This window comes from Helicoverpa zea, chromosome 6 (genome assembly GCF_022581195.2).
Source record: "Helicoverpa zea isolate HzStark_Cry1AcR chromosome 6, ilHelZeax1.1, whole genome shotgun sequence".
In the NCBI taxonomy this organism is placed as follows: Eukaryota; Metazoa; Arthropoda; class Insecta; order Lepidoptera; family Noctuidae; genus Helicoverpa; species Helicoverpa zea.
In genome coordinates this window covers 2,394,829-2,409,313 of record NC_061457.1, presented here as the reverse complement: position 1 = coordinate 2,409,313, position 14,485 = coordinate 2,394,829, and the positions used below count along the sequence as shown (strand labels likewise).

At 35.5% G+C, this 14,485-nt stretch overlaps 1 protein-coding gene across 1 annotated transcript; it reads left to right on the top strand.

Moving 5' to 3' along the window:
* The first annotated feature begins 242 nt into the window (after window positions 1-242).
* On the top strand, window positions 243-14,459 carry LOC124631272 (CD63 antigen). Its single transcript, XM_047165578.1, has 6 exons — window positions 243-395; window positions 595-701; window positions 1,059-1,250; window positions 11,887-12,057; window positions 13,161-13,385; window positions 13,644-14,459. Exons 2-6 carry the CDS (start codon window positions 636-638, stop codon window positions 13,707-13,709), a joined length of 720 nt encoding a protein of 239 aa, XP_047021534.1. The 5' UTR covers window positions 243-395; window positions 595-635; the 3' UTR covers window positions 13,710-14,459.
* The last annotated feature ends 26 nt before the right edge of the window (window positions 14,460-14,485 follow it).

Genomic DNA, 14,485 nt, shown 5'->3' with positions numbered 1-14,485 from the left:
TAAGGCGAAAAAAAGTTAAGGCCTAATGAGGACATTCTTAAGTTTATTTTAGTAGAGATGCTGTACCTAGTGTAACTTCTGAATTTAGTTTTATTTTTATCTTCGCCTGTGCAGCTGGTATCATCATACAACTAAAATCATCAACTATACCGTGTCTTTTCATCATCATAAAAACCAAATATTTTTAATTTATAACTAAGCTTCAGAAAAACATACCAAACGGGTCAAAAATAACTACTATGTATTAATTTGTATACACGTTCTGGCAACATTACGTTAAATTGCATAGTAGACTTTGTAAACCTGTGTGTGACAACACAGACATTCGCTATTTTCGGAGTACATCGGACGTTGCTCGCGTAGTATTGTTTAATCGCAAAATATAAATTTTGGCGGTAAGCTTCGTTTTGATATCGTTCGTATAAAAATAAACGTGAAGAATTAACGTATTGCTAATAATAAAAGTGAAAAAAATTGCTTTATATTGTGACTCACCTGTCTGTGCTGTGTCAACAAGCAAGAACTCAATCGATGGTGCAGCTCGCGCTACCGTGTGGAAAGAAAGAATTTAAAATATCGGTGTTTTTGTTACAGATCTAAATTTTTATAATTAGATTAGAAGACAAGATATAAACATGGCTATTGGCGCAGGGATGTCGTGTGTGAAATATCTGCTGTTTTGCTTCAATCTTTTGTTCGCGGTAAGCATTTTTTTACCTGAAGGCTGTACGTTCGATGTTGTTCACCTTCGATTTTTTTCAAGCTGGGTGCTTGTTGGCCCCGTCTTAGATTCTAAAGCAGTTTGTACATAATATATTTTCTCTATAAATACAGTTTTAGCTTTCTAGTTGTCGTAATGTGAAGCGTACCGTGGAAAATAAATACCACGCAGTAAATACCCTATGTTATGTGACTCATTCGTATGTGCGAACTTATTGCACAACTTGGAAATAACTAAAATGCTATTTAAGTATCCAAACCAACTGCATTACTTTATTTAAGTCCTCGAAAATATTTTCTATCGAGTTTTTTTTCATAGACAATGTTTTTTTTTCTAGATCACGGGTCTTATAATCCTGATCGTGGGCATCAAAGCAGAAATAAACTCCTCGCCGTACATAGACCTGACTGATGAGAACTTCTACACATCTGGCCCCATTGTCCTGATCATTGTTGGAGTTATTGTGTTCATAGTGGCCTTCTTTGGATGCTGTGGTGCAGTTAAGGAAAATCATTGTATGATTGTTACTGTGAGTACTTATTTTTTTTTATAAAGTAAAGTATTGTCTGTGTTTTCCAGCCTGTTAATGGATTCTTTTTGGTGGGAAATTTCATGTTACAACAATGAGCAGATTTTTTGTCCTTAAACCGAAAACTGAATTAAGAAGTTCATAGTAATTTGAATCCATGAATGTTTTTATCAAATGCATTTTTATAATGTAACATGGGTTCTATTGAATTATGAAAACATTACAAACAAGAGTCGTATCTACTTATATTTTGAGAAAGCTACTCTTAAAAGAATGACTAATATTTTTAATGCACTGTACCCACATCAGTCTTTTCATAACATTGAGTTGTAATTGCATTCTGCATTCACAACAATGATGCAACCGCATATAAACAATATAATTATTTGCCAACTATCAATCTCTTGCTGTTTTTATCAAACAAAGAACTAAATTGTTTTTATTCACAAATCACACTGAGTGTAACATATTGAGTTCTAATTAATAATGCATATCCTTTTTTCACAATATCTAAATAATGAGTGCGCAGAAAAATAAGTTAATGAAATGGCCACCCTCTATATTTTGTTCCCTATGGACTTAGAAATGTGGTGTTTTTACTTTTATCTCTATTCAGTAGCCTAAGTGAGATGGAGATAGAGAGATGCATAGTAACATCCCTTTTGACCATACTGCCAACTGTATTTATTTTGTACTGCATGATAAGATAAGGGTTTACCCTCATAACTTACTCCATTTCAGTAGGTTTAACTAAAGATCAACAGTTGATGTGATTTTTTATATTAAAAACTTGGTTCAAAAATAAAATACACCTAAAATCTTAAAAATCAATAGAAAGTCTACCTAACTAAGTCTAGGCCCTACTGAAATGGCTTACTTATAGTGTGCAATCAAGTTTTTTAAATAAATCTCGTAAACAAACCACCACATTGAAACTACCTATATTCACATGCAATTCTGTAGGTATAGACATTCAGCTTAATGGCTGATTTACATTGAGTCAGTAACTGACGTCAGTCCACTGACAAGTCAGTGCTGACCCGGCACTGCCATCGTGTAAATTGATTTGAAGTCAGTACAGTACTGACACAATCAATTTACACGATGGCAGTGCCGGGTCAGCACTGACTTGTCAGTGGACTGACGTCAGTTACTGACTCAATGTAAATCAGCCATAACGTCAAAGAAAGACGAACCAGTTCATTCCAAAAAACTGCAGTAGTCTTGAACATTACTATAAATTACAGTAACTATAGTAACTAGGTAATAAAACGTAACTATTCTATAAAAATCACGCCATTTTTTCCTACGGATCAATACTAACGAAGCTATTGTTTAGATGCTCCCATAGCCGTAACGAAAGGCGTGAAGGACTCATTACAAGTACTTCCTACTCGTGCAACCGGATTCCGTGTTATTCAACGTTTTCTCCGCGGCTCGGTGACATGTAATCAATAGCATCCTTGAAGTGTACCACTGTTTGTAAACTTATGCCTGTTACTGAAACCAACTTACATTGACCAAATTTGGTGAATACAGGCTGCTTTAGAAACGTTGACAGACTTCTAAAAAAGAGGTTTTTGATAGTTTAAAAGCTCATGTGTATCATCCAAACCGTACACTTAAAAATCAGCTTGAAAAAATGTAATAGTTATACCCCATTCCGCAATAGATCTCCATAATTTGCAAACGCAATTTTTACCGAAGGTGAAATCCACGATAATAGTTCTTAGGAACGCAAAACTATTTGAATGAAATCTGGTACACAGGTAGTCTAGTCTAGAGCTTGAGATAGGCCAAAAGCTACTTTTTCTCGGGTGAAACTGCGGGTAAACGCCAGTTATTAATTGCTTCATGTACGTACATGTATGTTGATTCATTTCAGAGCCAAACTCAATTTGCAAATCCATTCTAATTTGAAAGGCCTACGTTCGTCATATCGCCTTCACAGTTCACTGTACGCGAAGTCCTTTACATTTCATTCAACTTAACATTCAAACCTTGATCGGCCGTTGTCACTTGTATATTAATCAAGCTTGTAGTTAGACCTGCCTACATCCGCATTTCTTGCTGAATATATTAGTGCAACGGTACATTTTTGCAAGTTTAACCCTCCTTGTACTTACTTGAATGTTCATTCGTCTTATCAGTTCTTAACCTCTTTTTGTGGGCAATGACTGTAATTACATACATACACATAATATGTATAAAGTCAGTTTGACTGAATGACTTTTCCTGTTCCTAATTTTTAACCAAATGTTGCTTTTCTAGAGACTTATTTTTTCCAAGAATACGGACATGCATACAATGCGCAAGGTTATTAGTTAACTTAACAGTGCCACTCTAACTCACTAGGTTATAAAACTTTCCATTCTGCAAAGGACCATGGGCAAAAATATATGAAGCCTGGGCTCACCCACCAACAGAGATGAGACCACTTTGAATATACTTGTAAAGCACTAAATATAAAGATTTAAACTCATTTTTGCGAAGAATCCATGGGATTATTTTGCTATAAATATTTTTCTCCGACCATAAATAAACTAATATTCTGCAAAAAGTAGTGCTGTTATGGCAGTGTAGGTTTTGTTATTGAACATCTTTAACTGGTTTTAATTCCAGGTTTAATGTATACATAAAAAATAAAACAGCTGCTAACAGTTAAAATTATTTTTGTTAACATTTCAATCAATATCAATAATAATGTCGCCTAAATATCCTGCCGGTGGATTAAATTGTGAGTGCCTGCCTCACCCTAGACACCATATTATTGAAATGATATGAGCACAACTTCCTACTGAGCGTCTACCTGTTAGACACGAGCAGTAATACTGAGCGATGGCATCTCGACCCATTTCGTTTCTGTTAACCAGAATGTATACCTACGTAATATGTAAACCTATTTAGGTGCATATCTTTTTTTTGCCATGGAATTGAAGGTAGTGCCCATAGTAACAATTTTAGTACAAACAAAAACCTTCACAACGGCATATGCTGTAACTCTGTTGGACAATGAGCCCAATTTGACTCATGGTCCTTTGATAAACTAATGAAACAGTAAAAGACTGAGTAAACTCTCCCTAATTTTTCTCAATAAATATTGGGCTCTGTTGCCCGCAATTTTGCCCGCGTCCACAACGAACTTCTTGCCGCACACGGATAAAAGTAGCCTGTATTGTAAATTTTCATGGTCTTTTTTTGCGTAATTGTCCCATTAAGGACGTTTTTAATATTAGTGTTGTCAAAGTTAGGATTACAAAAGTGGAATATTTAATGAAGTTACTGCATTCTAAAATAACTATTCAACTAAAGTAATAACTAATAGTTGAATGGTCATTACTGATTAGCAATAATCACGAGGTTAAACATGCAATGAGTCATTAATCACCACGATATGATACGTCATTTGTTAGTCAACCAAAGACAAGTGCAATGTCGAAGTTCAAATAACTAGTCTAGAGGCAAAATATTTATTTGTTGACAACGTAAACACTTTGAATAAAATAAATAATTTTAAGAGCAAAATGAGCCAGACAGGGTAATGTTTGTTCGTCCAACAAATATCTTAATTCATTTTGTTTACCTGATAACGTCTGTGACTTCATATTTATGAAAAAAATTCTTCTCAAAACTTCCTTAGCTCAGCATTTCATAAACTTTGCAATGTTTCTGTTTGGTGCACATTTATACTTTAACCTATGGATATCAGACAAGTAACGCGTGTACTACATGAATTGTTATTCAAGTATTTTTGCTTCAAACCCTTACATAAAGGAAAATATTCACAATAAATACAATGTATTATATGTACAATGATATTCCCTCACAAACAAGTTAACCTGTCCTCTGAAACCGTGGGCGTATCTCTGACGTTATACTTCAAGAGCATAAATGTCAGCTAGTCATTTAAAACTAATGCTTTAGGACAGCCATTAGTCACACGTGTTAGGCTGGTGCGAAGTCTTTGAAGGAAAATCCGATTGTAAGACCCACATGATTGGCAGGTGCTTAACAATAGCCCTTTATAAAAAAATAAAACGAGTAGGGTCGATTGCGACATTCAAAAACCAATAATTCGACCTGCAAAACTGCAAACAGCCTCCTTTTTCTAGCAGTTAAGCTTTTTGAAAGGAAATCAGTAGTAGTAGAAGAGTTATCGTATAAAGATTGGAATATCTAGTGACTTTTTATTATTATTTTTCTTTGTTAGTCAACTTTAGAAACCTGTTCTTAATTATTTGCAAAGGCTCACCTGTTACTCAGGCGCCTACTATCTCCAAGAACTAAGTTACTTTCAATTTCAATGATCAATGTTCAATATTAATTAAGCAATTGATTCACAAATAAACAAACAAGAACTAATTTGTTAGCCAGCCCTGCGGTCAATTGGCCCAGATGAAGTCAACCTGCGACCTTTGACACGCGACTGTCGTCTCATACAGTTAAATGGCCACATCCTTTTCTACTTATAAACTATTATATCGCCGTTCCTAATAGTCCAAGATTTTAGACCGGTGTAGGTGGTCGCTTAAAAATTTGTTCTGTAGGTGGTAAGGTCGTGAAGTCGTGACCTGAGAATTAAACAGGTTTTATTACAAAAAATATAAATAATGAACTTTATTTTTGTACACATTAAAGTTCGCTTTGATGCTGCCAAAGTCGAAACCACAAAGCACCGTCATTTGCCATTCATTCAACAGATTACAAAATAATTTCTTCTTAGAACTTACATTCAGAATGTCGATTCCTAGAAGCGATTGTTAAGGTTTCAATTTTACGCTCAGTTCTCAGGATGTTGCCTTGTACAATTAGCTAATTCATCATATTAGCTGCAGTGAAGCGGGTCTTGTTAAGACGGCGTATATGGACTTCCCTGTACTTATTCCATGTATGTCTTGCCTTTGGAATTACAGGTGAACATAGGATTTTGACCGTTGCGCAAACCCTGACTCTCGGTGTCACGTAAACTTAAAAAATACCCAAAGCAAAACTGTTACGGTGGTTTCTAGATACGAGAAAATATGCTCACAAGTTATGCCTCTACTTGCCTCGCTAAACTGAATTAGATTAATACCGGTTCCGCCAAAGCAGAGATCTAAATGCCACATTAGCATTCGAACGACTTTTCGCCGTAGATACATGCTTTGTTCGATAGTATTGACCTGTACCCAATAATATGAATTTATTTAGAACATGACTTGCCTATGCGTTGTATAAATTTTTTAGCGTTAACAATATGTGACGTCATAACTTCGCGCACAAGAGTGTATCGTTAGAAAAGTCTAGAATGTGAACATTAGCGAACAATGCTTCAGGCTATGTAGTTGACTCATTGAGTGGCAGCGATGCTATCTTATCTCCTGTTTTTCAAAGCTTTAACTACGAGATGTGACTAATATACCGTAAAATAGATACTCTTAATGAAGTGCAACGATAGGTCAAAATTATACTTGGAAATCGATTGTTACTCATTTGCTTTGACCACGAGGAAATAACCAGAACTTGCTAATTACGAACATCAGACCGACCACATGGTTGAGGTGAAAGGAATACAGATATGCTAACAGTTTGTGAATGTCCAAAAACCATTTAATATCGGTTTTTGGACATTCACAAACTTTTTTTAGTGCTCTGATCGTAAAAAGATTCCCTCGTGAAATGGAATAGGTTGTAACAATTAAAAATAACGTGATGTAGCAGCTTCAACTATTTTTAAAACAGTGAAAAATATATCAACGCAGCGCTTATAGTGGAAATAAATTTAATCAGATCCATTATAACAATGTGCGGACGTGATTTTCAGATAAAGTAATTATTACAATAGTACAGTTACACGCTGGTACAGTCTGGCATTTCCTGATTAACGCAATTACAACGAGAACTGGAAATGTTTTAATTAATCTCGTGCCTTTGACGATTTACGAGACAATTAAAGACCAGTTGACAGTTGTACGATTTAATAGATCAGGAAGGACTAAGTTTGTACTATATTTTCATCAGAAACTTTGTCTGTATCATTTATTTAGTCAGTAATTTCGGAAATTCTGTTTTTTGTATTAACAAAATGGTCTCCTTATTTATAGCAATTTCGTCATTCCATTGATGAGTCATAGAAAGTATTGTGATAGTTAAATGACCTGATTTAAAAATCTTAATCCCCCATTCACTTCCAACTGTCGAAAACAAAACTTGGCAAGAGTTCTTGAAAATAAACTGCGCTCAGTTGAAAAGATTTCTTACATCGTAGGAAAGTAGGAAAACTTGAGCTAGATTTTAGACTAACTTTATCAGCAATATCGATCCGGGGTGTTTGTGAGACAAACTTGGGGCATGCATTTTGTAAGGTCGCTAACCAACGCTAATGGAAAACGAATGTCGCAAAAAAAATCGTAACTGTTTTGAAGGTGCATAGAGGTCTCGAAAAGTCTGCTTCTAGCTGCCTTATCCAAGTCCTTAGACTGAGCACAAATTGCAGACCCGAGCGTTTAAAAACTCCTTGCTACCTTATAACACTGCCCAAGGGAACCTACCAATTAGGTGCACGCATACAGATTCAACATAACTAGTATAATATTTGGTAACACAGTCTACATGAAACCGTTGCGTTTGCATGCCATCGCGGCATTAATTCGCCCTAAAAATCGGCTTCGTGTAAGGGTCCTACTTATCGCCCAGCACAGGCGATACTCGGGTACTGACCGATAGTCATTGTATGTGTAAATCGAATCAGACAATCACTGTTTGTTTCAATTTATTTATAAACATTCAAATGAGTCAGCTTGTAACATATCGTCATTACGTTTGTATCGAATGTCTAAAAAATGGCTGTTAATTAGCACACTGTTTTTTGAGATATCGAAAATAATTTAACTGCGGATAACCGAATAAACAGCTGCCATTGATTTTACATGTATGGCTTTATCCAAATTGAACGTTCCGACGTCAAATACTTAATGAAATCAATTCAATTCTCTCGACTGATTGATTTATTTATTCAATGAGGTCGCCATGTTTACATTAGCAAGTTTTATTTTCGAGTGGTTGTTATGAGAATACTTTGAAAGTAACCTCTCACAGCTCTCGATATGCACAACAGTTTTATTATATTATTGAAACAGTATCATAAATAAACATTGTACCTATATTACAGTTTATCGGTCGACGGTGAGTCAAGTTGGCACCGATATATTCCACCAACATTGAAATCATGTAGCAATATGAAGACATATTCGTGACATCATTAATTGGTGCATTGTACAGGCTTACACCGTTTCGTTGCGATAAATTCAGATGAATTGTAATTCAGGGAAAAACTAATGAACAGCTTTAAAAACAACATGAAACTTTTAAGATGTTGGCAGTTTATACAAAAAACATTTACCTAGCTAATGTGGTATATTACGTCAGTGTGCGGCCGTCAATTAGTCACCTCTATAAACCGTTTACCTGATGATGTCGGGTAATCCCTTGATCCCACCACCAGACAATAACGATGCGAATAGCAACTACAATTATAACATCTAGCAACAATCCGCGTTTAAATAAAAGAGCCATTCATAAATATGAAGGCTGTTGTAAACTTGTAAAAATCACGTGTGCGGAAGTGTGTCTGCCGGTAAAACTAGACTTGTATAACTAGACGTGCAATTTGTGCTGCAACGTTGGAAGTTTGCGAATTAATAATACTGTCTAAATAAATATGTTCTAGATGACTGAGGAATGAAAATGATTAGGTAGGTATACACCTAGGAACTCAAAAAAACCAAACCACCTAAGAAAATGGTGATAATCTATATATTCATTAATGCGAAGTGTTTAAGTCATTAAATATTTCGAATAAGTCGATTTTATCGCTTGTACTTACTGGAAAATATATTTCATTTTACTTCGAGAAAATACTAATCTTCCTATCTGAACACACGAACAAGAAAGTAAGCAATTATATCGTTTTCTGTGCGACCTAAATAAATTAACGAATAACATGTCCTAAATAAACACGGGTTTTCCATTACCCTCCCTGTGAGGAATGAGAAAATGTGTGTGACATTAAGTATGGGTTGATAGCTTGGGTCAAAGAATCACATTGTGTGTCGGCCTTGTGCCACCTTGTGCTGATCGATAAAGAGCGCATTTTCAAGGACTAATCGGACATGCTCACGCGCATAGCTGTAGATTTTCATTGAAGTAAAGAATGGAATGTTATTTATTGTAAGAAATTGTTATATTTTTTTTTTTTCATAATCAAAACATTTTAACATCTTTATTTGATAATAGCTGTTCTCCGCAGTTTCACTCGCGTCCCGTGGGAACTGCTGTCCGTACCTACCGGGATAAAGTATAGCTTGTGTTTAATTACTTGGGAAGTGTAGCTTTCCAACAGTGATAGAATTTTCGAATCGGTTCAATAGTTTCGGAGCCTTTATAATATTAGTTACCATAGATAAATTCAATACAATAATTCCCAATCATCATTAGAAAGTTTTACCAATGAAAGATCCTCAAAGCAACTCGTGCCAAAAAGATGGGTTTTTTTAACTTCCAAGAAATATAACTGAGCTTGTGCAGAAACTGGTTATAGCCACATCGGTTTAATGTGTGTTAGTCGTTTTCCTTGTAAGTATTACCTGTTCAAATTATGCTACATTCACTTCGTACTGGGATTTATTTCTACATTCGCGTAACTTCACTTGAACAATACTTCCATAAATAATTTTAGACCTGTGCAACGAAGGTTAAGTACAATAGAACCCAAAAAATGGCAGGTAAAATATAAGAACACCACCGTAAAAACTTTCCAAGAACTTACTCAAACACTGATGAAGATAATCTTAATATACAGGTAGCACTAAAAGTGATGAATCAGGTTTCTAGAAAAAGGCAGTAGGTAGTTGAACAATTTAAATGAACCAGAAAATTACACTAGATGACACTTTAAAGCCTACTCAAACGTTGGCTGCCTTTTTATTTTTAGCTAAAATAGGTTATTCGGTCAGTTTAAAAGCCCTCACAAATTGGCTGCGATATAAGAATCAATAACCGATTAGTATTGCGACGGAAACTTCTGAGATAACCCTGTTCACTTACTTGGAAAATAACTACGCAGCGCATTATATTGGAGATACCATGAGGATAGTCGTAAACATGTTTATAAAATGATATCATTTACAGAATTAGGTATAATAGAAAAATATAAGTTGCATACAAAGGGACAAAAATATCTTTCAGAGACATTTTAAGCTTTTCATGATAGTCAATATCTCCGATAAATAAAAAAAACGTAGGTATCTAAACAACCTAATAGGTAGACTAATTGTCAGACCTAATTGATAGAGGTACATTCCCTGAGGTACACTGTCCTGCGTTATTCATATTTTGTTAAGGAAGCAACAAATAAAAGATTTAGATTAAAATATATTGGTGATTAATTCTAAGATATCATAGAAAGTAGGTCCTTAGTCTTCGTAGGTAAACAAGATAAAATTAATACGTTCTTGTAAAAGAGTAATAAACACTACTCGTGTTTACAATAAATAATGAAGTATCTTATTAATTAAAGGGGATTTTGAATATAACTATTTTTTACATGTGCATATTTATTTGTTTGAAACGTGTTTTTCTGATCCGTAAATCAAAATCGCAATGTGTTTTATAATAGCAGAGTCATTTGCGCTCACTAAGCGTAACGACTGTACCATAATTATGTTTTGCAAACATGCCTGCTACAAACGAAATCTGAACGCTATATCGATTGTTTTCAAATCTCGTAACAAACAGCGCAGATGGCTCATTCTAAACAATGTGAAAACATATTAAATAATACTTCGTTATGGCTAGGTTCAATCCTACTTAACTCACACGAAAATACTGGATTGATTTTGATGAAACTTGGCAGCAATATACCTACATGTCAGACGTTTTATCTTCAGAAAGATAAGTAGCACCTCAGAAAGTGGATGAAACCACTGGCGGAAGCTATTACTTACTTATAAAAAAATATAGATATCTCTTTGTTCAAAAAAGTAAAATTTCATCATTGTCACTGAATGCACACTTCAGTAAATAACCGCTGCGCAGTTTTCGCCCTCGTGTAGGTACGGAAAAAATTAGGCGGACGACCTACGTTTTGGTGCCAAGTGACGTCACAGTTCACAATATCTGCATTGTGACTACGTCTAGTAGAGAGATAAACACAACACATAGATGTTCTAGATTCTAGATAAACATACAAAGAACCGCAATAGTTACAACTGGGACAATCTGATAGCGTGCATTTTGTTAATTGTGTCGTCATTTGTGCATATGGCGTGCAAGTAATTTAATTAAAATGCCTTAATTACGTCTCTCGACGAAACGACCCCTTCTTGAGACATTTTGAAATAGGCTTTGACTAGTAACTACATATATGGCATGAATTCAAAATCCGCGGGTGTTCCGCAGATTTTGCAAATAAACGAAATTGTGATTATTCGTATGTAGTATTGCGGTCTACTACAAATTGGGTTCGCTGTAATTCACACATACGTCACCACCGAGCGGAAACTGCCATAACTCCCTTTGTTACCTCTTCTAGCAAAAAATTACCTAACCAAAGCTCTCCTAAAATACAATCCTAATATCTTATCATTTTATGTTCCAGTTCTCAGTGTTCCTGCTAGTGATCTTCGTGGCTGAGCTGGCTGTCGGAATCGCAGGATATATGAAGCACCAGGACTTAGAGAACTCTATAGTGGCCCACTTGAACAAGACCATCAAGGAGTACCCCAATAACAAGGACGTTGCCAAGACCTTCGACATTGTGCAGACTGATGTAAGAAAACCCTTGATATTCTCACTTAAAGTTACTAAGTTACCTTTTTTTCTGTTATTTGTTTGAACGAGTCATCTTGAAGGTCAGGTCATTATGCTTCGTTAGCAATCCCAGACAAACAGGGAAGGAAAACTTGTATAAACTGAAACGATTTAGATGCATGACGTCATGTCTACCTAAATACTTAAGACAAACATGACCTACCCTGTAGAATCTCCTCTCTCAATACCTACCTAATTCAATAAGTAAAGAAAGCTAAGTTGCTAGGTATTGAAAGGCTCCGGGGCTGCGGGTTGTTCCGGGGCTGCGGGTTGTTCGAAAGAGGTACCGCGGCCCTGGTACATAAAAGGCCTATGACGGAACACGACGGTTTTTAGTCAGTAAGAGTCTGACACTCCCTCTCCGCTGCTAACCCACAGCGGGAGGGGTCATTTGATGATTTTTGACGTCGGAAAAAAAAAAAAAAAAAAAAAGGTATTGAAAGGCTATATTCAGATAACCACGGACGCTACTAATTTAGTTTACATTATCCATGCAATGTGTTTGCTTGCAGACTAATGTTTCCTTTGTGTATCGCATTCCTACAATTTACGTGTTACACAGAGTAGTCATTATTTTGAATCACCGTAACAATAGTCTTACATCTGAAAATAAAAGTAGGCAGTCTCCAGTCGAGTTAGTATTCGAAAGATCTAAATTGGCCTCCAATGGCAATGTATCATTAGGTACGTAAAGATTGGTTTTATTGAGATACCATAAAAACGTTATAGTTTCGAAGACAAATACAGGAATATGCAACTTATCTATACTTATATTATAAAGCTGAAGAGTTTGTTTGTTTGTTTGAACGCGCTAATCTCAGGAACTACTGGTCCGATTTGAAAAATTATATCAGTGTTGGATAGCCCTTTTATCCAGGAAGGCTATAGGCTACTTTTTATCCGGGTTCGTGCAGAGGTTCCTGCGGGATGCGGGTGAAACCGCTGGCAAGAAGCTAGTGCTATTATAAGATTCTTAAAAAAAGAAGGATATTTAAAAACATTACTCTCTAGACTAGACCGAAAATCCTGACACAAACTAACCAACGAACTTACAAATTCCAGTTGCAATGCTGCGGCATCTACAGCCCCAACGACTGGGCTGCCAACAACATCAGCATGCCCAGCACCTGCTGCTCAGGCCAGGAGATCAGCGGTGGAGTGCCCGCGCCTTGTACCGACAAATCCGAACACTTCCACACCGAGGGCTGCCTTGATAAACTCGTCACTTACTTCAGGGATATTGCTATGGTGCTCGGAGGGGTCGGCATAGGAGTCGCTATTGTACAGGTAATATTCAGTTTTTACTTCAATGTTTTTCATATAAAAGTTCAGGAGATGATCTTGTCAAGAGCTAAAAAATAGGCAAGAAAACTTTGTTATGTGTAAGAGAACATGATGTCGGTACTTAGAACCACGAAGAAATTATTGCATGTTGTGTTCCAGTTCAGTTCTTGTCATGGATAACACCTATTTTACTTGAAGCTTAGAATCTGTATTCTATCGATAGAATATACAACATCTAATGTCTTGTATTTTCTTTTTCAGCTGCTGGGTGTAATATTCGCATGCTGCCTCGCTCGCTCCATCCGCAGTCAGTACGAGACTGTATAAGCAAATTCAGCGGTATTTTTATATTATCCCTAGATCTAGTTCATAGCAGTGCCCAATATTTTCCACAAATACCTACTTCATTTTATTTAACTAAGTTGTGATCAAGTACACCTCTACGATTCTTTGTATATTTTGAAGTAATTAATTTTATTATTGTTATTATTCCAGATAATTTGTTTATTTTATTGTAAGATTTAATGTTTACATAACTTGTAAGTGCTAGTAACAGAAGGTACTGTATTTTCAATATAAAATGCGTGTAATCTTAACTTTGCCATATATATTTGCAATTAATGGGAGTGATAATGATAAAGCACAATGCACAGATTTTTCAAGTTCACAATCAAGTGTGCTCAGTGTAGAAGACTGATTTTTCGAATAGAATGGATACATTATGCCAAAAACCTTATCGGAATTTCCTACTTTTTTATACTTACGTAAAATCTCAATTCAACTTTATAGTATTAAATAATGATTGTACCTTTTACTATTCATATTTAACCAATGTAGAAGTGGTGCACATTTATTATTACTTATATTAGATTTATATACGATTCGTTTGTCGATTAGACGCAATGTAACAAGCATAACGCGATCTCTCTTCGCTTGCGAAGTCCAAATAATATTTGCTAATGAATAGAAAGGATTGCATCTAATTTAAAAACGGAAACATTAGATCATTGTAACGTTTGGATTGGAAAGTGTTTCTAGGTCATGTATATTTATAATAAAATCTGCATTATCCAAAAATGTGTTTTAATCAGGAATATAATGAA

What these genes read in the sequence shown, in the direction of transcription:
- LOC124631272 (XM_047165578.1), top strand. Translation starts at nt 636, where the DNA reads ATGGCTATTGGCGCAGGGATGTCGTGTGTGAAATATCTGCTGTTTTGC. An exon ending in ATCATTGTATGATTGTTACT is followed by an intron (nt 1,251 to 11,886) that starts GTGAGTACTTAT and finishes TTTATGTTCCAG; the next exon opens with TTCTCAGTGTTCCTGCTAGT. An exon ending in TAGGAGTCGCTATTGTACAG is followed by an intron (nt 13,386 to 13,643) that starts GTAATATTCAGT and finishes TTTCTTTTTCAG; the next exon opens with CTGCTGGGTGTAATATTCGC.